The 22,797-nt window shown below is 37.7% G+C and overlaps 1 protein-coding gene across 1 annotated transcript in view; it reads right to left on the bottom strand.

Annotated features, from left to right (window-relative positions):
• The window catches only part of MTPN (myotrophin), a 55,125-nt gene that overhangs the window by 13,709 nt on the left and 18,619 nt on the right, over window positions 1-22,797 (bottom strand). Inside the window, exons 2-3 of the mRNA XM_059396342.1 lie at window positions 6,487-6,600; window positions 5,646-5,729 (exon numbers count right to left, since the gene is read on the bottom strand). Of these exons, the coding sequence (XP_059252325.1) occupies window positions 5,646-5,729; window positions 6,487-6,600 (198 nt within the window). The remainder of the gene's footprint in view (window positions 1-5,645; window positions 5,730-6,486; window positions 6,601-22,797) is intronic.

Raw genomic sequence — 22,797 nt, 5'->3', positions numbered from 1 at the left:
CATTTTAAAAACCACTTTTCTGTCATAGGAGGGAAAAAGGGGATACCATGGCATGTGCTCGTACCTCAATCTTGAAGTAGAAGTCCCACGTGTATTGATCTTTTTAAAAAAAATTATTAGTTCAAAAATAAAAGATCGGGCCAAATAACTTTATCTACAGAAATAAATGTGTTTCATTCTTGTAACTGTCCCTCCCTGTAATTCTGATAGGGAAAGAACATGGACTTCTGAGTCATAATCCTGGAACAAATCTTAATTCCATTGTATTTTGTTTAACATTGGGTAGATAGATACTTAACCGTCGTGAGCCAAATGGTTTCCTTATCCATAATATGGAGATCATTATACCTATATATTTGGGTTGACAGAAATTAAAGGTGATAAGATAAACAAAGTGCCTGTACATATTATGTTCTCCACAGATATTAGCTTCTTCTTCTGCTATATGGACATTCCAATCAAGAAGTAAATGTTTCTAATTCCCACATGGGTCATAAACTTCATCTTCCATTGCATTAAATTAGAAACAAAAAAACTTGTCCAGTAAGTGATCTAGCATATCACATAGTTTGATTCTGAATGTTCTACTAACCCTCTTTCTTTTGTTTTTGTGGTTTTTCTTTCTTTTTACCCCTATGGGTTGTAATCATACTGAGTTTTCAACTTCGTTTACTTTGGCTTTTTTCTTATACTAATGATACATCAGCGGGATAATATATTATAAATGTCAATTTGATAAACTTTTCAAACTAAGTACTTTTAAAATGAATTCGTAATAATCGATAAGGATTCAAACTTTTGACAAAAGGCAGAACCAGATTTCGTAATAGAAATATTGATTTTAACAACAACAACAAAAAAGTGCTCTGGAATAGCCTTATTTTAGCAACGAAGGATTTCTGAAAGAGCACAATCAATTTCCAAAAAAGTATTTGGCTAACAAAACTATAGGGTATCCATTAAAGAAGCTTATGCAATAATAAAAAATCAAAGTAATTTTGAAAAAGCAGAACTGAATTTTACTATGCTTTCATAAAGGTAAAAAAAACCCCTTTCATCTAAAATAACAGCTCTGCATGGGTACAATTCATCTGCCATTAACAGAGCCGTCTCTGAACGTCACTTACCTTCAGAAATCAAGGCTCAGACACAAACAAAAGAACAGTATTAGAGTCACAAGTGAAAGAAAAAATAAGCTAGTTAAAAGTCAAACAACCAACTTACAATCAATAATGTAGCAACACTGTATATAATTACAGAGACCTTTCTAAGAAAACATATTAGGGCCTAATGTACATGCAAATCAAGGCAGAAAATGGAATCTTATAGCAATGTCTTAACGACCTGGAGCATCATGCTTTGGAAGTAAGGAATACCAACGATGGTTTGCGACTTCTCTAGCAAAACAGTAACTCTTTTGTTTCTCCCGTGGAGAAAGAGGGGCATATCAGAAAGAAACAGAGTATGAGATATGGCTAAAAAGAAAGAGCATGCTTAGGAGCATCTCATTTAATGACCACAGAGCCTAAGCTAAAAAGGATTCCTTTATAGTTTTTTTAATTTAATTTTTTTTAAAAGATTTTATTTATTTATTTGACAGACAGAGATCACAAGTAGGCAGAGAGGCAGGCAGAGAGAGGGGAAAGCAGGCTCCCTGCTGAGCAGAGAGCCTGATGCGGGGCTCCATCCCAGGACCCTGAGATCATGACCTGAGCCGAAGGCAGAGGCTTTAACCCACTGAGCCACCCAGGCACCCCTTAATTTAATTTTTTAATTAGGTTTTTATTTTCAGAGAACAAAACCTGAGCTGCATCAAAAAATATCAGGGAAAGAGAGACAAAGGAGAGGGGGAAGAAATCCTGTTTTATCTTTTATTCTGACTTACAAATTTATATTTTGGGCTGTAATTGACATATTGGGCTGTAATTGACATATAACATTTGTATTAGAGTTGTATTAGTTTGCTTTGATACATGCATATATTGCGAAATGATTATTACACTAAAGTTTAGTTAACATCTATCACCTCCTCACATAGTTTTTTTTCTTGTGATGAGAACTTTAAGATTTACTTAGTAATTTTCAAATTTATAAGACAGTATTATTACTGTTTCTTTTACTATACACTCAGCAGACAGGTTGAGGCCAGGGGAATGAAATTAAGTCCATGCTGAGGAACAGAGCTGAGAAGCAAAGAGAAGTCAGATCCTGGTAATATGGCTTAAGCCCCAGGGTCAGGCTGTGGGCCTCAACTATAGGTATGTGAGTCAACAAGGTCTTCTTACTGTTTAAGCCTATCTGAGCTGGATTTAGTTACGTGCAATATAAAGAATTCTAACTAATAAAATATTGGAATTATATAAATCTTTAACAAACTGTAAATCAATACTTGTAGCCTGTGACAAACAGTTCTGAATATGGTAAGCAAAAATATTTTCCCAGGGATGAAATGGTCCAGTACTTTTCAAAGGTACTTTTTTTTTTTTTTTAATTTTGAGGAGAAAAATAAGGTATTTTTATTCTGTACTTCCCACAGCAAGGGAGTCAGCCACCAAGCCTTGCATTTTGGCAGACTCAAAGGCAGGTGGGGCAAGTGAAACGCTTCACGGAGTAGTGATTAAAGGAAGACTTTCAGAAGCTGTCAGCTTTCAAAAGAATCTTTCCATGGGTGTGGGGGAGGAATGGACAGGGAGGAGGAAGACAGAATGACTAGTTATCTCTGTGAGCACATCCTACCACAGATTCTGGATCAACTGCAGTGACCAAGAATGATATTTTCATTTGTTTGGCTTTGGAAGAACCACATCATTCATATCAGTATAATGTGTAGTATCTAAAAATTACTCTTGATTTATACCTCCTCTACCAAAATAAAAACCCAACCCCAAGCCAGTAACAACCACACACTTAATGAAATTTAGTAATGGTGTTTAACATGCAGCTATGGGGGGGGGGGGAAGAGAACTTGAATTAACTGCTGACAGTTTAAATCCTTAAAATCTTCAAAAAATTATCAATAGAGTTAAGAGACAAATGTACTAGCCTTCTTTCCTAATTTTTTTAAATCTATGAAGCATAAAATCCTCTTCAGTCTTAGTTAAAATAGGAGCCACTATTTATCGATCATTTGTCAGGTACTGTGGCAAAATACTTTATATCCATTTACTCATTTAATTTCGGTATCTTTCTTCCTTTAGCAGGACTTACTTTAAAATCCCAAGTGAAATGCTACAAACAGTATTTTCTAGAGTATGTCATAAAATGATAAGCTTGGGATTAATACTGGTGCCCTGTTTTATAAAGATCTTGTCTTCCATCATTTGCAACTGACTGGTTTGTTGAGACTGGAATTTGAACCCCATCTTAGAGTTAACACTGGAAAATTCCAAACTTAACAGAACCACAAGCATATCAAGACACCAGATGACGTGGAGGGCCCTTATTTATAGCAAACTGCCTCTAATAATCTCACTCGGTATGTACAACAGAAAATGAAGCTTACACATTTCATACCAGGGCTACTCAAAGTGCAGTTTGTGAACTTAGCACCAGTCTGCAAACTTAGTAGTCTAGGACATTATCTACATCACTAAGTATAATGCTTAGTTCAGCTAACTTGTTTATTCATAGCAAGATATTCTTGATAAAGGAGACTGGACTGATTTAGAGTTTAGCTCAAGCTCCTTATCCATTATGAACTGGTTAACAGTTTGTGGACCAGCTATTTGGAAATAACACTTGTTCTAGACCTCAATTTTAAATACTGCCTCTAGTTTTCTATCCCTGATGCCACACACAATTTAACTGACCAACCATATACTTAGCCTAAACAGTCAAAAAGTAATTGAAAAAAAAAAAAACAATAAAAATTAGCAACTGAGATAAAAAATAATAGGACACCTAGGAATAAACCTCACCGAAGAGGTAAAAGACCTGTACTCTGAAAGCTACAAAAACCAATGAGAGAAACCGAAGATGACACAAAGAAATGATAAGACCTCCCATGCTCATGGATTAGGAGAACAAATATTTGTTGAAATGTCTATACTACCCAAAACAATATACCCATTCAATGCAGTCCCTATCAAAGTATCAACGGCATTATTCACAGAGCTAGAACAAAGAATCCTAATATTTGTATGGAACCATGAAAGACCCCGAATAGCCGAAGCAGCACCGAAAAAGAAAAACAAAGCTGGAGGCAACCACAAATCCAGACTTCAAGTTATATTACAAAGCCGCAGTAACCAAAACAGTATGGTGCTGGCCCAAAAATAGACACACAGATCAATGGAACAGAAGAGAATACCCAGAAATGAACCCACAACTATATGGACAATTAATCTTCGACAAAGCAAGAGAGAGAATATCCAGTGGGAAAAAAGACAGTGTCTTCAACACACAATGTTGGGAAAACTGGACAGTAACATCCAAAAGAAAGAAACTGGACCACTTTATTACACCATACATAAAAATCAATTCAAAATGAATGAGAGACCTAAATGTGAGACCTGAAACCGTAATAATCCTAAAAGAGAACATAGGCAGTAATTTGACACTGGCCATAGCAACTTTCTAGATATGTCTCTTGAGGGAAGGGAAACAAAAGCAAAAATAAAGTCTTGGGACTACATTAAACTAAAAAGGTTCTGCACAGCAAAGGAAATGATCAACAATGCTAAAAGGCAGCCTACATGATGGGAGAAGATAAAGAACTTACAAAACCTAAAACCCAGAAATGAATAATCTGACTAAAAATGGGCAGAAGACATGAGCTAACATTTTTCCAAAGACAACATCCAGATGGACAACAGACACAAGACAGGTGATGTTAAACATCTTTTCATCAGGGAAATGCAAATCAAAGTTACAATGAGATATCACCTTATACCTGTCAGAATGGCTAAAACCAACAACACAAGAAACAACAGGTGTTGGGAGGATGTGGAGAAAGGGGCATCCTTGCACGCCGTTAGTGGGAAAACAAACTGGTGCGGCCACTCTGGAAAATGGTATGGAGGTTCCTCTTAAGTTAAAAATACAACTACCCTATGATTCAGCGAATTGACTACTAGATACTTACCCAAAGAATATAAAAATACTAATTCAAAGCGATATACACACCCGATGTTTACAGTGGCATTATCCACGATAGCTGAATTATGGAAACAGGCCAAGTGTCCAACAACTGAAGAACGGATAAGGAAGATGTCTATACAAACACACATATACACAGTGGAATATTACTCAGCCATGAGAAGAATGAAATCTTGCCATTTGCAACAATACATATGGTGTTAGTATTATGCTAAGCAAAATGAGTCGGAGAAAGACAAATACTATGATTTCACTCATTTGTGGAATTTAAGAAACAAAAACAAACCAGCAAAGAGGAGAAAAGAGCGGCAAACCAAGAAGTGGACTCCTCACTATAGAGAACAAACTGCTGCGTTACCAGAAGGGAGGAGGGCTGTGGGATGGGGGACATCGGTGATAGGGATAAAGGAGCACACTTGTGGCGAGCACCAGGTGGTGTATGCAAGTACTGAATCGCTATATTGTACACTCGAAGCTAATATTACACTGTACATCAACTAAGTGGAATTTTAAATAAAAACTTAAAAACAATTAGCAATTGACCTCACCTTTGACAGAAGTAATTTCACACAGGAAACATGACCTTCATAGACAGCAGACAGAAGAGGGGTAATATGATGTTTATCTGGAGCCTATGAAATAATGAGATAAAAAACTTTATTTTTCATTTCTCCCTTCCTTCTAGATTATTTAGAGAACTCTCAATGTTTTCCTATTTGCCTTGTTACATGAAATTGCTTCATAGCTATAAGTTTCCCACTATTTAGACAGCGGCCAAGGCCCAAGCCCATAAGAAATATCTCCTTGGGTATCAGTGCAGTGAAGTACAGGACACAGGGTTTTGACCTCAACTCAGACCTTGACTCTACCACTTACTGTATTGATTATTTAACCTCTTTGAGCCCCAAGTCCTCACTATTGTAGGAATGTCAGTGAGGTCCAGGAAGGGAAGAGGTGGGTAGAAATTAGCTGCTAAAGAGGTAAAAGACTGATACAATGGGGCCAGGTGACACGGTGTCCCCTGAGATGTATAAAGTATATCTCACTTGTTATCATGGTTACTTAAACATTTGTCCAAAAGTCTGAAAAGCTATAAAAGGCAAGAGCCGGGAGATGACTGCTCTCGTCTGACCTTCTGCCTATTGACCTTTGTCCAAAACTCCAATCTGGATTTATCCTAGGACTGCAGAGTCCTCCACTGCACGCTAGCCATTTGCTACCTATAGTTTTAAAAGTCTGTCTGTGCTGCTTATTTTTTAAAAAATTCTAAGTTACAGGAAATTTGGTATAATTTTAGACTTTTTATTCTTATTTTACAAGCCTATAGAAAATATTATTCAGGGCATACAACAAATTTTTTTTTCTAAAATGACACTGTTCTTTACATACATTAATATCTGCTCCTTTCAGCAGCAGAAATTCCAGGATTTCAAGCTGCCCACAGTCTGCTGCATAATGAAGAGGCTTCCTTCCACCTTCTAGTGTCCGGTTGACATCTTCTCCCTTATAAGAGAAGCCAAATGAAAATGATATTTAGATGGATGGTAGACTGAAGACGGAACATGAAAATACCTGGTATTCTTCCCTTCTTAAATCATTAGAATTTCATGAAACAGTTACATTTTTTGTGAGGTGAAATAAGTGACCAAGAAGTTGAAATTAAATTCTGCATAGTAGCACACATACAGTATGAAGGTAATTCAATCATGTCTAGCCAAACTGAAAACAGACAATAATGCTAACTGTCATGAAATACTTTACTGTACTCTAAGGAGTTCAGTCAGCATAATGTCAAGATGTGACCACAGAACACTGGTAAGTTCAAATACTGAGAGTTTATGCTGATCACAGGACATGTATTATAATTCAAGGAAAAGAATCATGACTTTGAAGGAAGCAGACATCATTATCACAAGGTAGTTAGTATTGCTACTAAGAATCATTTCCTTCATTTAACATTTACTAAAGCCCCACTATATGGCAGGCACCGTGCACAGAGACAAAGGTGAACAAAATCAGACATGGCTTCTGATTGGATGGAACTAACCATCTTGTGTGGGGAGGAAGATATTAATCAAAAAGTAACATAATTAAACAATGTTAACAAAAACCACACACACACAAAATACTTACACCAAAAAAAAAAAAAAAATCAAAACATAACTGTTACAAAGGAAAGGAACTCAGTGCTGTACAAATACTATCAGAAGAACAGGACTTAGACTCCACCCCAAACTACTCGAACTCATGCAGCAATTCAGTAACGTGGCAGGATACAAAATCAATGCACAGAAATCAGTTGCTTTCTTATATACTAACAATGAAAATACAGAAAGGGAAATTAGAGACTCGATTCCATTTGCCATAGCACCAAGAACCATAAGATACCTGGGAATATACCTAACCAAAAGAGGTAAAGGATCTGTACACGAGAACTACAGAACACTCATGAAAGAAATTGAAGAAGACCTAAAAAGATGGAAACGCATCATGCATCGGAAGAATAAACATTGTTAAAATGTCTATACTGCCAACAGCAATCTATACTTTCAATGCCATCCCAATCAAAATTCCACCAGCATTTTTCAAAGAGCTGGAACAAACAATCCTAAAATTTATATGGAACCAAAAGAGACCCCAAATTGCTACGATATGTTGAAAAAGAAAAAACTAGGGGCATCACATTGCCTGATTTCAAACTTTACTACAAAGCTGTGATCACCAAGACAGCATGGTACTGACACAAAAACACACACACAGACCAGTGGAACACAGTAGAGAGCCCAGAAACAGACCTACAACTCTATGGTCAACTAATCTTCGACAAAGCAGGAAAAAATATACAGTGGAAAAAAAACAGTCTCTTCAATAAATGGTGCTGGGAAAATTGGACAGCTATGTATAGAAGAATGAAACTTGACTGTTCTCTTACACCATATACAAAGATAAACTTGAAATGGGTAAAAAGAACTCAACGTTGAGGCAGGAATCTATCAAAACCCTAGAGGAGGACATAGGCAGCAACCTTTTCAACAACAACAACTTCTTTCAAGACACGTCTCCAAAGGCAAAGGAAACAAAAGAGAAAATGAACTTTTGGGACTTTAACAAGATCACAAGCTTCTGCACAGCAAAGGAAACAGTCAACAAAACAAAGAGGCAACCAATGGAATGGGAGAAGATATTAAAAAATGACAGTACAGACAAAGGGTGATATCCAAGATCTATAAAGAACTCCTCAAATTCAACACACACAAAACAGATAGTCACGTCAAAAAGTGGGCAGAAGATGTGAACAGACACTTCTCCAAAGAAGACATACAAATGGCTAATAGACACATGAAAAAATGTTAATCATCATTAGCCATCAGGGAGATTCAAATCAAAACCACACGAGATACCACTTTACATCAGTCAGAATGGTCAAAATTTATTTAATAAGACAGTAAACAACAAGTGTTGGAGAGGATGTGGAGAAAGGGGAACCCTCTTACACCATTGGTGGGAATGCAAGTTGGTGCAGCTACTTTGGAAAATAGTGTGGAGATTCCTTAAGACATTAAAAATAGAGCTACCCTATGATGCTGCTATTGTACTACTGGGTATCTACCCCAAAGATACAGATGCAGTGAAAAGAAGGGCCATCTGTACCCCCATGTTCATAGAAGCAATGACCACAGTCGCCAAACTGTGGGAAGAGCCAAGATGCCCTTCAACAGACAAATGGATAAAGAAGATATGGTCCATATATACAATGGAATATTATGCCTCCATCAGAAATAATGAATACCCAACTTTATCAACATGAATGGGACTGGAGATTATGCTGAGTGAAATAAGTCAAGCAGAGAGAGTCAATTATCATATGGTTTCACTTATTGGTGGAGCGCAAGGAATAACACAGAGGACACTGGGTGAAGGAGAGGAGAAGGGAGTTGGGGGAAATCAGAGGGGGAGAAAAACCATGAGAGACTGTGGACTCTGAGAAACAAACTGAGAGTTTTGGAGGGGAAGGTGGTGGGGGGCTAGGTGAGCCTGGTGGTGGATATTAAGGAGGGCACGTATCGCATGGAGCCCAAATGTGGTACATAAACAATGAATCCTGGAACGCTGAAATAATAAAATTAAATTTAAAAAAAAAAAAAGAAGAAGACCAGGACTTAATCTTGGTGATGGATGGGGAGTGGGTCATGAAGGCCTCAAAAAAACTTTTCATTCACTGAGAAGATTCTAAGAGTAACAAATACAACCAGCCTCTTTGCTGACCAGCTACTATGGATTTGGTACTGTGCTAGACACCCAATCTCTAATATTTAAACCAACCTTAAAGGAGAAAATCTCTATCTAATAAATGAAAAGCCTGAAGCTAAATCAGGTTAACTAATTAATTTACTGTGGCTTAGTTAACAAGTGAGATCTAAACTCACGTTGCCTCCAACTCAGTATCTGCCCATCTTTCTTCAACAATTTTTTTAAGTTTTCTGAAGTTCTTATTTTTAAGATTTTATTTATTTATTTGAGAGAGAGAGAGACAGTGAGAGAGAACATGAGCGAGGAGAAGGTCAGAGAGAGAAGTAGACTCCCCGTGGAGCTGGGAGCCCAATGCGGGACTCGATCCTGAGACTCCAGGATCATGACCTGAGCCGAAGGCAGTCATCCAACCAACTGAGCCACCCAGGCGTCCCACTGCCCATCTTTCTTAAACAAAGTTCAGATTTTCAGAGTGGCAACATGTCTGAAGGAATTTATTTTCTCAACTTACCCTGGTATGGTCAACTACTTATCAAACCATATTCTGAATCAAGATGTTCAGAACCCTATCATTCCATGGCCATTAAAAGCTGTTCTTTCAAACACACTCTATATGGGTACAGAAGAAAGGTATACAACATGCTTAAAGTCACTGGAGATGGGGTTGAAGCTTCAACTCTACTACTTATTTGTAGTATGGGACCTTAGACTGGTTATTTTCCAAATCCATTTCCTTATCTATAAAATGGGAATAAAAATGCTTAGACCTCACAAGGTTTTAGTGCATCATTAAGCCACTTGGTGCAGTTTAACATAGTTTCTGACACAGTATAAAATGTTTAATAAAGGTCAGCTACTATTTCTGTGGACCCTGATGTTGGTTTATACTAGCACTAAAAGATCATCCAAACTGAGTAAAGGCAGGTTTCTGCATAATGCTCGAGATTTAAAGGTATGACTTAATGTTATATACTTGGTATTTGGAAACAAATTTAAATAGTAAGGGCAACTTGATATGCCACTTTAGCCTTTACTCACAACTGCACAAATGAGAGGCTCTGAGGCAAATGGAAATACTGCTTCAGTGACTCTCAAATATATTTTTCCTTATATTATTAGTATTTCCTTTCCACTACTAATATTAGCTAGAGAACATTAACTGGATAGGTGCTTTTTTCATGAAAAGAAAGTACTGCTTGTAGTAGGTAATCAATAAGAGGACTTCGTCAAAAAGATACATTCTTGAATCAAAGTAAGTGGCATCTTCCCACTTAGTCTAATTATGGAAATGCATATGAAATGGAGTCAGAAGTTTAAACTTCATCCTTTATCCCTGCAGACATATCTTTACAACTCTTATTTTAGCAGACAAAAGATGACAATATCAGAAAGGCTTTGTATGATGGACAGGAAAAAAAAGATCCTCTTCTGTGGAGCCTTAGCAAAAGCTATATTCAAAGAGAAATTTGTAATACTAAAAGATCTGTACTGGTAAAGTAGGAAGGCCTCAAAATAATGATTTTTGTACTTTCACCTTAAACTAGAGAGTATTTCTCTCTCTCTCTCTCACACACACACACACACACACACACACACCCAACCCAGAGAGTATTATGCTAAGTGAAATAAACTAGCTGGAGAAAGAAAAATACCGTATGATTTCACTCATTTGCATTTAAGAAACAAGCAAGCAAGCAAGCAAGCAAACAATGAGCACAGGTTAAAAAAAAAAAGGGGAGGGGGGCAAACCAAAAAACGGACTTAACTACAGAGAACAAACTGATGGTTACCAGAGCAGAGGTGGGGGGAATGATGAAGCAGGTGATGGGGATTAAGAACCACACTTGGAATGAACACAGGGTGATACACGGAAATGCTGAATTACTATACTGTACATGTGAAATATTACACTGTATGTTAACTGGAATTTAAATAAAAACTTAAAACTAGGGAGAAGAAGAAAGGTTTATGGAAATCCCTGTACCTTCTGCTCAATTTTGCTGTGAACCTAAGTATGCTCCAAAAAATAAACTTTATTTTTATAAAAAGGAAAATTAAATTCAAAGTAAGCCAGAGGGAAAAATAAAAAAGCAGGAACAAACGAAATGGAAAACAAAAAAGTAATAGAAATCAAAAGCTGATTCTCTAAGGTCAATATAATTGATATATATCTAACCAGGGTGATCAGAAAAATAAAGACTGGGGGCGCGCGGGTGACTCAGTCATTAAGTGCCTTGGGCTCAGGTCATGATCCCAGGGTCCTGAGATCCAGCAGCACAGGAAGCCTGCTTCTCCCTCTCCCAGTCCCCTTGCTTGTGTTCCCTCTCTCACAGTGTCTCTGTCAAATAAATAAACAAAATCTTTAAAAAAAAAAAAAAGAGTGAATACACAAAGTGCTAATATCAGACTTTACTGATAATCTTTCCACAAAGAAACTCCCAGGCCCTAGAGGGCTACACTGGTAAATTCTACCAAACATTTAAGAAAAAGAGTAATACCAATCTTCTTCCAGAAGATGGGAAGATTTCCACTCATTTTATGAGGTCAGCATTACTCTTCAAAATGCGACAATGATGATACAGAAGATCACTACAACAAAACAAAACAAAAGAATGCTACAGGCATTCTTCCCTCATGAACACAAATTCTAAACAAAATTTTAGCAAACTGAATCCAAAGATATAAAAAAAAGACTATAACCATGATCAAAAGGAGTTTATCCCAGGAATACACAGTTGGTTAAATATCTGAAAAGTCAGTCAACATAAATCATCATTTCAACAAACCAGAAAAAACCATATGATCATCTTAGTAAATGAAAAAGTACCTGACAAAACACTAAATCTCTTTCCTGATAAAAGCTCAGCAAACTAGGAAAAGAAGAAAACTTCCTTGGTGTAATAAGGGGCTTTCACCCAAAACAAAACAAACAAACAAACAAAAAAACAATGATCATATTTCATTGGGGACATATTCAATGCTTTGCTCCTAAAAATCAGGAACAAGACATATCTGTTCTTACCAATTCTACTCAACATAACCAGTGCAATTAGGAAAGAAAAAACAAAAACCAAAAACAACACACACAAAAATCCATTTTGAAAAAAAAAAAAGAAGCAAAACTCTCTATTTGGAGGTGACATTATCATTTATGTAGAAAATTCTATGGAAGCTACCAAAAGGCTATTAGAATTAGTAAGTAACTTTAGTGGTATTTCAGGACAAAACAATATATAAAATCAACTGCATTTTTATATACTAGCAATGAGTATCTGCAAATCAAAACTAAAATCAGTATTATTTACAAGAGAATCCAAAGATATAAAATACTTAGTGATAAATTAACAAAAATGTGAAATACCTATACACCAAAACTGCTAAAAAGTTCTGAAATTAGAGAGCACCTAAAGATATGGAGAGATATATCATGTTTGTTGGCTGGAACACTCAGGACTGTAAAGATGTTGATTCTCCCCAAAGTTGACGTGTAGATTCAACCCAAGACCAGTCAAAACCACAGCAGGCTTTTTTTGGAAACTGACACACTGACCTAAATTTGATCTGAAAATGTAGAGAATCTAGACTAGCCAAAACCACTTTAAAAAGAACAATTCGGAAGGCTGGTACTACATGACTTCAAGAATTATTAGAAACTGAAGTAATCAAGAAGGTATAGCATTACCGTAAAATTATAATTTTTTAAAAATGATTTTATTTATTTGACAGACAGAAATCACCAAGTAGGCAAAGAGAGAGGGGGAAGCAGCCTCCCTGCTGAGCAGAGGGCCCGATGTGGGACTCGATTCCACAACCCTGAGATCATGACTTAAGCCGAAGGCAGAGGTTTAACCCACAGAGCCACCCAGGCTTTATCACTATAGTGAAAGCAAGTGGATCAGTGGTTTCTGGAGGGAAGGGGAGGGAAAGGAAGGGAAGGGGAGGGACAAGAGGAGGGAGGGATTACAAAAGAGCAAGAGGGTAATGGATCTGCTCCTTATCTTCATTGTGGTGATGATTTCACAGGTATATACATGTCAAAACTTTCAATATACCTCAATAACAGATTTTCCTGAAATCAAATCTCTGTGGCTCTATTCCTACAAAATGGCTAGCAAGGCAATATTTGAGACAGGATGAGAGCAGGGCTATCAATCTTCATGGGAGACTTAAAGAGCAATACCTAGTTGAGTCAAGCTCCTTCACAGCTCCCTCTTGCCTTCTATATCCTATACCTCAACTAACTACATGGAACCAGTTTTAAAGCATGATGAGAGAGGATCAAGGTGACCCCTACCTGTTGGGTAGTCTTCAGAGATCAAAACAGTTGTCTCAATTGCTGGAAAAAACATCCTTATCAAGATTGCAACTTCTAGCACTATTTTGCCTACTCCATTTTTTACTCTGCAGAGAACCTGCTACACACAAAATGTGATCACATCATTCCCTTTTAAAAAGTCCTCCGAATTTGAGAGGCAGGGTGGAGATTTGTGGGGGAAAAAGGGAAAAAATGAAACAAGATGGGACGGGGGAGGAGAGGGAGTCAAACGGTAAGAGACTCCTTTTTTTTTTTTTTTTAAAGATTTTATTTATTTATTTGACAGAGAGAGATTACAAGTAGGCAGAGAGGCAGGCAGAGATAGAGAGGAGGAAGCAGGCTCCCTGCTGAGCAGAGAGCCCGATGCGGGGCGATCCCAGGACCCTGAGATCATGACCTGAGCTGAAGGCCGAGGCTTAACCCACTGAGCCACCCAGGCACCCCAAGAGACTCTTAATCTTAGGAAACAAACTGAGGGCTGCTGGGCCTGGGGGTGGGGTGGGGAGGATGGGGAGGGCTAGGGTGGCTGGATGATGGTCACTGGGGAGGGTATGTGCTATGATGAGTGCTGTGAATTGTGGAAGGCTGAGGAATCACATACCTGTACCCCTGAAACAAATAATACATTATATGTTAATTAAAAAAAAAAAAGTCCTCTGAAGGCTATTCATCACTCCTAGAGGATAATGTCTAAACAACACAGTTTAGAAGATCTGGAGTCATCTATCTGGTGACTGCCCTTCCAACTTCAATTCCCACAGCATTCCTCCTCCAGCACACCCCTCCCCTCCCCTTCTTTGTTTAGTTAACTCTTAGCAATCCTTTAGAAGCAGGCTTTAATACAACTTCCTGTGGAAAGTCATCTCTAACCACCTCAGCTCAGCTCTGAGTAATGTGAACCTCACAGGTGTGCCCAAAGCACCCTGCATTTCTGTCATTAACACTTATCACATTGTACTCAAACTGCCTATATCAGTATCCGCTATGAACACAGGTCAGGTAGGTACCCGGATGCTGTTACTTACTTTTGGATCTCCAAGGCCTAGTACAGTTTCTGACATAAGGTAAATATTGATATGATAAAGCTTCTGGTTGAAGAAATGGTGAGGTTGCTCAAGTAATGGATTTGGAAGCAGGTCATACAGGACACCTTCCATTTCAAGCAAACAGGGATTAGCTAACTATCTAGTAACAGCAGCAGTAACTTGAGATCAATGGTGTGTTCAGCGAAGTAGAGAGAATTTCACCATTTTCTTCCCAACAGTCTTGACAGGTTTAACTGCAGCAGACGTGATAAAAATATGGAAGGAAGATAGTGCTCTATCTAGTTCCTTTCTCCCTACCCTCTACCCATACTCTACGCGTTAGTGACATCACCAGAAAGGAAGTTAGACACCTGTTCTGCAATATTGATTCTAACTTAATGAAACATTACTGGCTACAAAGAAAAATCTAACCCTAATTTTCAGTCCCCCAGATTCTGGGATTAAAAAAAGATCTACTATCTCAAGGGGTCCCTGAGCATTACATGACAATCTCACCATGTTTTCCTTTTTCTCTTGCTTTTCCACTTTCCACAGAGACTATTTTAAGTTTCTTCCACTTTTTTAAATCGACTTTCTACTTCTCTATCTCCTCGTTCCCTTTCATTCTCAGCAGATAACCTGATCACACCCTCACACAGAAGACACCTGCAGACAGCCACTCCCCCAGGAGCTTCCCTCCACTACACCTTCCTACAACTGACAAATCTCTCCTCCTATCTGAAGCCAAACTCTCACCAGTGTTTTGGATATTATCCTTTCTTGTTTTCTTAGAAAATTTAATCCCTTATTTATCCCTTTTCTTGTCTATGTTTTCTTTTCTTTCTTTTTAAAGATTTTCATTTATTTATTTGACACAGAGAGAGATCACAAGTAGGCAGAGAGGCAGGCAGAGAGAGAGGGGGAAGTAGGCTTTCCGCTGAGCAGAGAGCCCGATGCGGGGCTCAATCCCAGGACCCTGGGATCATGACCCGAGCGGAAGGCAAAGGCTTTAACCCACTGAGCCACCCAGGCGCCCTTGTCTGTGTTTTCAACCTCTCCCGCTGGACTGTCTCCTTTTCATCAGTATGTGCCATCCACAACTCTTCCACTAAACAAGCAAAATACAACACGATTTGCTCTCCTTCGACCCTCCTTTAAGACGTTTCACTTACTGTTCGCCTCCTCCCTCTCACAGCTAAGCTTTCCAAAAACACAGTCCATATTTGCTATCTCCAATTTCTTACCTTCTGTTCTAATTTGACCTCCACCCTCAACACTAAACCATTACCATTTTCCGCTGAGGTCAATGACTTCCATGTTGCAAAATGCAAAGGTTATCTCAGTCCTCACCTTAAGTGACCTCACAGAAGTGACAAAGTCAATCATTTCTTCCTTTTTTAAACACACACTCTCCTGGCTTCAGCTACACCACATTACTGACTACTGCTTCTCTGTCACTTCTCCTGACTTACCCAGGACAACCAGGTGGTTAAAACAAATTTTGGGGATCTTGGTTATAATTTCCGATTTTCATCACATGTAATTTAAACAGGTGTTAAATTCAGCCAGACCTATACAGTCCTGTAATAATATCTATATCAAAATACTTAGACTAGAGATTTTTTTGAATAACAAATGCTTCCTTAGGGATAAAGTTTACATGTGTTTAAAGACTTTACCATGCAGTAACACTGTGATTATGAGACTGTTTCTCATCATGATACGTGTGTAAGTAATTTTGCAGGTCACAAATAACAGCTCTGCACACACACACACAACTCTTCACACACCTTCATACACAGGTGAAGTAATGCAAACTGACACACCTAATTTGTAATCACATCAAGGCTTGCCTAGCTTTTCCTTTCCCTTTTAATAAGAATAATCTATCCAGTTTCATTTTACTCATTTACTGCAACATGAAGCCTGTTGGTTGTTAAATGTACAACACAGATTTTTATTATCTTACAATTATATTTTGACTTATTTTTCTTCTAAGTTGTTTTTAAGCTATTCTTATTTTCTCTAAACACGGCATATTCCAGATAAGTAATATGAAAGAGATAATCAACTTCACAATATTTTCTGGTGAGCAGTTCAAATTAAATACATTCTATCCAGAAGCACTATAGTGACTATGAAATGCTTTAGGACAGGTTGACTCCTGGTGCCTCTCAAGTAAGGGGGTTTAGACTACGGTGGGAGGAGAAAGTCTATGTGACATTCCAAATTGAATGGAACCCAAGAAGAGTTCTAAGATTATTCCATATTCCAACAACCGTAGACTACCTGCTCCAATTCTTCCCTGGTCCTAATCAAAACTATTCATAGAACTAAAAGAAAAAAAAAAGATGTGATAATGCATGACTAGTTTATATCTATAAATCAGTGAGGTCTATGTTAAGAGGAGAACCAAGTAAACTGCAAGCAATATCCTTTATTCCTATGTTGAAGCATGACATTTTAGGGCTGGACAGTGGGTGGTTTTTGAAAATTAAATAACATTACTGGCATTTGTGAAGGCTAATCATGCTTCATTTCTCAAGTATCACTGTTCTGAATAACTAAGAGCCTGAGCCATACTGATAAATTCTTATCTGACTAGAAAATTATTGGTGTAATGGCCTAGTTCTACTTTTAATATCAATAAATCAATTACTATTTACTGAGCAGCCATGTTGTGCTGGGCATGCGAATGGTACAAAAAAGTAGAATTTATACCTAAATTTATACCATAAATACCTAAGATAGGTGTGCCTACCTTAGAAGTCAGATACTATATCTTGTACTTCTTTTATTTCTACCACAATACCTAATATGGTACTTTTAAACCTCAATAATTTGTGACTGCTGGTTATAATAGTTATAAAATGCTATATTAAGACGTAACAATATTCACTAAGGTGATTTTGGAGAATGTGGGTGAACACAGCATACATGCACATAAGAGAATATGCCTGCAGAAATTAATTATGGTGTATGGATTTCTCATAGGAATTTCCTCCTGGGAATCCGGGAAGTATTAATTTGGAAAGTACCTACCACACGACATAGTTGTGAGGTTACACTGAAATAACGTTAAGGTGCCTGACACATAGTGAGCACTCAATAATGCCAAACGCTTTTATTAACAGAGTCCTCAATGGTTCTTTGATGCCTTTCCACTCAATTTCTCCACCTTCAGCAATTCAGCAAATGTCGATCAAGTACATCAATGTTCCTAAAAAGTAAGACTGCTCATGCTTCTTCACTCAAAAAATTTCAACTGCTACCTTCTGTTGAATAGAAAATCCTCATCATGACATTCAAGTCCTCTTCACTTCAACCCCAACTTGCCTTTCTGACCATTTTACCTCATACTACACTGTTCCCAACACATCAGTGCTCTCCTGCTTCCGGGAAACTTCATGTTGTTGCCTTTCTTTGCCAGGGTTACCCCACTTCCTTTCATGTCCTGATCTGCTGAAATTCCACTTACTTTTCGAGACCTATTTTCTCTCATGAAACTTTTACCGATACTCTTTGCCCCCCTTGATACTCTTGATATAGAATTCCCTTCTTTTAATCCTCACAGTTTTTAGTTTACGTCTCTTACTATATTTTACCTTTTTTCAATTAGGTATTTGTTATTTATGTACTTCAATAAAAACTCCATTAAAAAAAGGAGAGTGCCTTACTTATATACATATCGCCTATGATGTCTATGGGTGACTTGTGCCAACAGTCCAATTTAATGAATTAGTGCAGTCATTTACAGCATCTTTGTCACACTATGGAACCTGCTGCTTACCATAACAACTCTTACTCCACAAAGAGGTAGTTTAAAAATATCATCAGTGGGTCTGAAAGTCACAGAGTCTCAGTGTTAGAAAGGACTCTGAATGTCATCTAATCCAACTCCTCACACCGTTTAAATCCTTGTTTGTGTTATGTCCAACCTAAAATTGAACCTCTCTAATGAAAGGAAACTCAAGATCTTACTGATCAGCTCATTCCCACTTTACAGTTCTGGTTCTACCCCTTGGGGACACATGGAACAAGCAGTCCCTGGTTTCATGTTGGACTACCCATTATGTTTAGCAGCCACATCAAATTATAACTAAAATGAAATCTTTTTATATGATTTGCTGTTACCCCGAACTTCAGTTACAGATTTTCTGAGCATACATGCTGGGCCATTACATTAATTGCTATTCAATTTCAACTTAAAATGGCCATTTTATTTTTCTAGGCTACCAAGTTCTTTCTAGGTTCTTATTAAAAGGAATTTGTTAGTTCTGATCCCCAACCTCCCTCTAGTTGTACCTCACCTATCTTCATTATGGTGACCTAAGACATTTATTAGAAAATGAGAAAAGATGAGGAAGGAGGCCCGCCAGTACTCAGGAAACTTCCTTTAGCTCACTACATAAAGAAATAGGCAGAGTATTTGGATACGGCCATTCACGTAGTCTTGAATCTAGTTCACGACATTCTTATCCCACCATCCTTTACCATCACTCCCCAAAGCATAACATTAAAACATAAAAATTTCAATGGAATGATGGAGATTTCCTTTATCTAATAGTAGTCTAGGAACTGCAAAAAAAGGGAAATTAGCATAGCATAATTAATAAAGTCTATAAATAATCTAACTGATCCCTTCATAAGTGTCACAGACAACCCCACAGCCACCACAAAAATACTTAAAAAGTAACACATTCATTAAGATTTGGAAAGAAGAGATCTTTCTTCTACTGAGTCCTGCCATCTAAAACACAACAATTATTACTACCTCGCTGTCCTTCTGTTTAATTTTTTGCTATGAAAGTAAATAACACTTCCTTAACCCTAAGGTATCTTATCTTGCTACCATTCTTGAGCAGATGTGCCGGAGTTTACCTTATTACTCTAATTCTGGAAATGTAGTTTAATACCAAATACCCTGTACCACTAAAGTTCTTATTTTATAGAACATAACCATATCATATATTTCATTTATTCCAAAGCATGCATTTTCCTGTATTTTAACATCTCTGAAATCAGGTTATAAGATAGAAAAAAAAAGTTGGGGAAGAGAAAATGGCAAAATTCACTGAAGGCAAGACCTGCTCATAGTATTCTCATGGGAGATGGGTGAGTGTGCCATCAATTCTAGTTCAGAAACTGAATAGGGTATTTCATATGTTAATAATGTAATAATGATGTTAAATAAATTAAAACTAGTAGGAACACATTAAATCCTAATGCTAATACTAAATGTTTAGAAGTTCTCACTTCATCTAAACTGTGTCCACAAACTAAAACAGAAAGCACACTGTCTTCCAGTGTTAACTGATACATTCTCCAGGTCACATTCCTAATATGTCTGCTTCAACTTCTGTGAAAACGAACAGAAAAAGACAACTCAAAAAGCTCAGAATGGGGACACCTGGGTGGCTCAGTTGGTTAAGCATCTGACTCTTGATTTCGGTGCAGGTCATGATCCCAGGGTTATAAGATCAAGCCCCAGGGTTATTATGTCAAGCTCCACTCTAGGCATGTTTGCATACCCTCAATCTGGACAGCTTTCCCCTTTAAAGGGTAACTTAGAGAAAAAAAACCAGTATCAGGGTATATGAAAACTACAAGAAAACTATAACAAAGGAAATAAAATCATACTGAAAACTCAAGAAAATTGTAGAAAGCATTCACAGAGTGATCAAGATAGAATCCAAAAGACATGGTTTCTATGAAAAAAGTATCTTAAGAGGAAAATAAGCAAATATGCAAAGCGAACAAACGGAGATCCAGGCTTTTGGGAATAGGAAACTGGTAGAGAAAGTGAAATATGACAGGAGAATTAAAACTGAAATTGCAAGGGGCGCCTGGATGGCTCAGTGGGTTAAGCCGCTGCCTTCGGCTCAGGTCATGATCTCAGGGTCCTGGGATTGAGTCCCGCATCGGGCTCTCTGCTCAGCAGGGAGCCTGCTTCCCTCTCTCTCTCTCTCTGCCTGCCTCTCCATCTACTTGTGATTTCTCTCTGTCAAATAAATAAATAAAATCTTAAAAAAAAAAAAAAAAAAAAAAAAAAAACAACTGAAATTGCAAGATTAAAATCTGCACCAAAGTCAGAGTTGGGTAACGGTACCAAGCCTAAATTAAGAAAACTTAAATAAAGAACTGACTATAAGCTTAAGAAATTCTCCCAGAATACCGAGGTTTGATAAACAAATAAAAATGATTTACATGATATAATGATAGTAAAGCTAAAATCTATAAATAATACATTGTCAAAACAAAGGGAACTGAAAGTTATAAAAGCAAACTTTTTGAGTTAAAAAAAAAAAAGACCTGAACCTGCAGATCCTAAAAGCCCACTGACAAAATTCAATAGAACCACCCGCCCCCAGTGCCCATTAGTCTAGTTTTGCAATTTCTGTTTTCCAAGGATTTAAAAAAAAAAAAAGCAAAAGATATGTTAACTCTAACGAAAATTAAATTAGCCTAGTCTCTTTCTCCAACACTGAATTCCAGAGGACAAGAGACAGAAACTATCTATAGTAATGCTTTCTGGAGAGGACTTGGGGATCACGTCTAAGCCTCTGAGGAGAGTTACTGACACTGACACTGCTGGGGGGATGTATGAGGTGTCCGTAAATATGTTGGAGGTAGGCAGAAAGTCTACACACTTTCTGATCTGCAGCTGAGAGAGAACAAATTATGACTCATGCATTCCACACCAAGCAAATCAACATTCATATATAAAGGCAAAGGCAGGCAGTCTTGGGCACCAGCAAATCAGAAAATACACCACTGATGCTCCCATGAGGGGAGGAGGAGGTGAGCAGTATCTTAGGTCTTCTAATGCAGTAAATTCTCCAACATTTAGTCTCAGCATCCCAAAGTTATTTCTGTTTATAATGGTTCCATCTATGGGTATTTGTTAAGACAGACAGCCTTTTAACTATTTATTAATTGGGCACCTGGGTGGCTTAGTCGTTAAGCGTCTGCCTTTGGCTAGGTCATGGTCCCAGGGTTCTGGGACTGGGCCCCGCATCGGGCTCCCTACTAGGCAGGAAGCCTGCTCCTCACTCTCCCACTCCCCCTGCTTCTGTTCCCTCTCGCGCCGTGTCTCTCTGTCAAATAAATAAATAAAATTTAAAAAGTAATTCACTTAGAAATCACAAAAAGAAACCCTGCATGCTAACATAAATGGGATTTTTAAAAATGAAAAATAACTATATTCCTCTTCCCTTCTCCCCCAAAATGTAAAGGGTGACACTGCATTACACTTTTTTTTTTTTTTTGGCAATTCTTTTTAATGTCTGCTTTAATAGGGGACAGCTTACTTCTCATATCTGCTATCACATTCAATTTGTTCTGACATACCGTTTTGGGCAAAATATATGAAGAAAATGTGGCCTCCCACAGATATGTAGTTGAACAAGTAAAAAATTTAACCTTTTTTAAAAAAAGAGAGGGAGAGCGACAGGGAGAAGCAGGCTCCCAGCTGAGCAAGGAGCAGGATGTAGGGTCTGAATCCCAGGATCCTGAGATCATGACTGAGCTGAAGGAACTGAAGGCAAAAGTTTAACCATCTTAGCCACCCAGGCACCCCAGATTTAACATGTTTTTAACAGCCTTTTTAGTTAATTATGGATTTTCTTTGACTCTACACTAAAACTCAACAAGTGGTAGCTTGTTAAAGGTCACTTACAATGTGGAATCTGTCACTGTAGCAATGAACTTCATACTGTTACATTAAAACCCATCAGTCTATTTACACTTTGAATGGATCTTTTATAAATATGCATGATTTTGTAATGAACTGGTTGTTTAGAAAGTACCGGTTTACTGAGTTTCACAGATCTTCTAAATGTTCACACACTTCTTTCTTCAGTATCAAAACAATCACATTCATTGATAACACTTCCAATCTCATCAGTAAAGCCATTAAGTTCTGGGACGCTGTCAAGCTCAAAACGGCAGATGCAAATGTTCCAATTTTGACTTTTTTCTTCGGCTCACTAACTTCACTTGCAAGAAAATACCTGCCAAATATCCAAGATGGAGTAACCGAATTTATAATCTGCAGGGTTTTGCTCCATCAAATAGGCAGCGAGTTCAGGTTGCAGCTCCAACTGCAAA

The sequence above is a fragment of the Mustela nigripes genome, chromosome 4, assembly GCF_022355385.1.
Source record: "Mustela nigripes isolate SB6536 chromosome 4, MUSNIG.SB6536, whole genome shotgun sequence".
Classification (NCBI taxonomy): Eukaryota; Metazoa; Chordata; class Mammalia; order Carnivora; family Mustelidae; genus Mustela; species Mustela nigripes.
The sequence above is the reverse complement of the archived record's forward strand: the minus strand, read 5'-3'. Positions and strand labels throughout refer to the sequence as shown.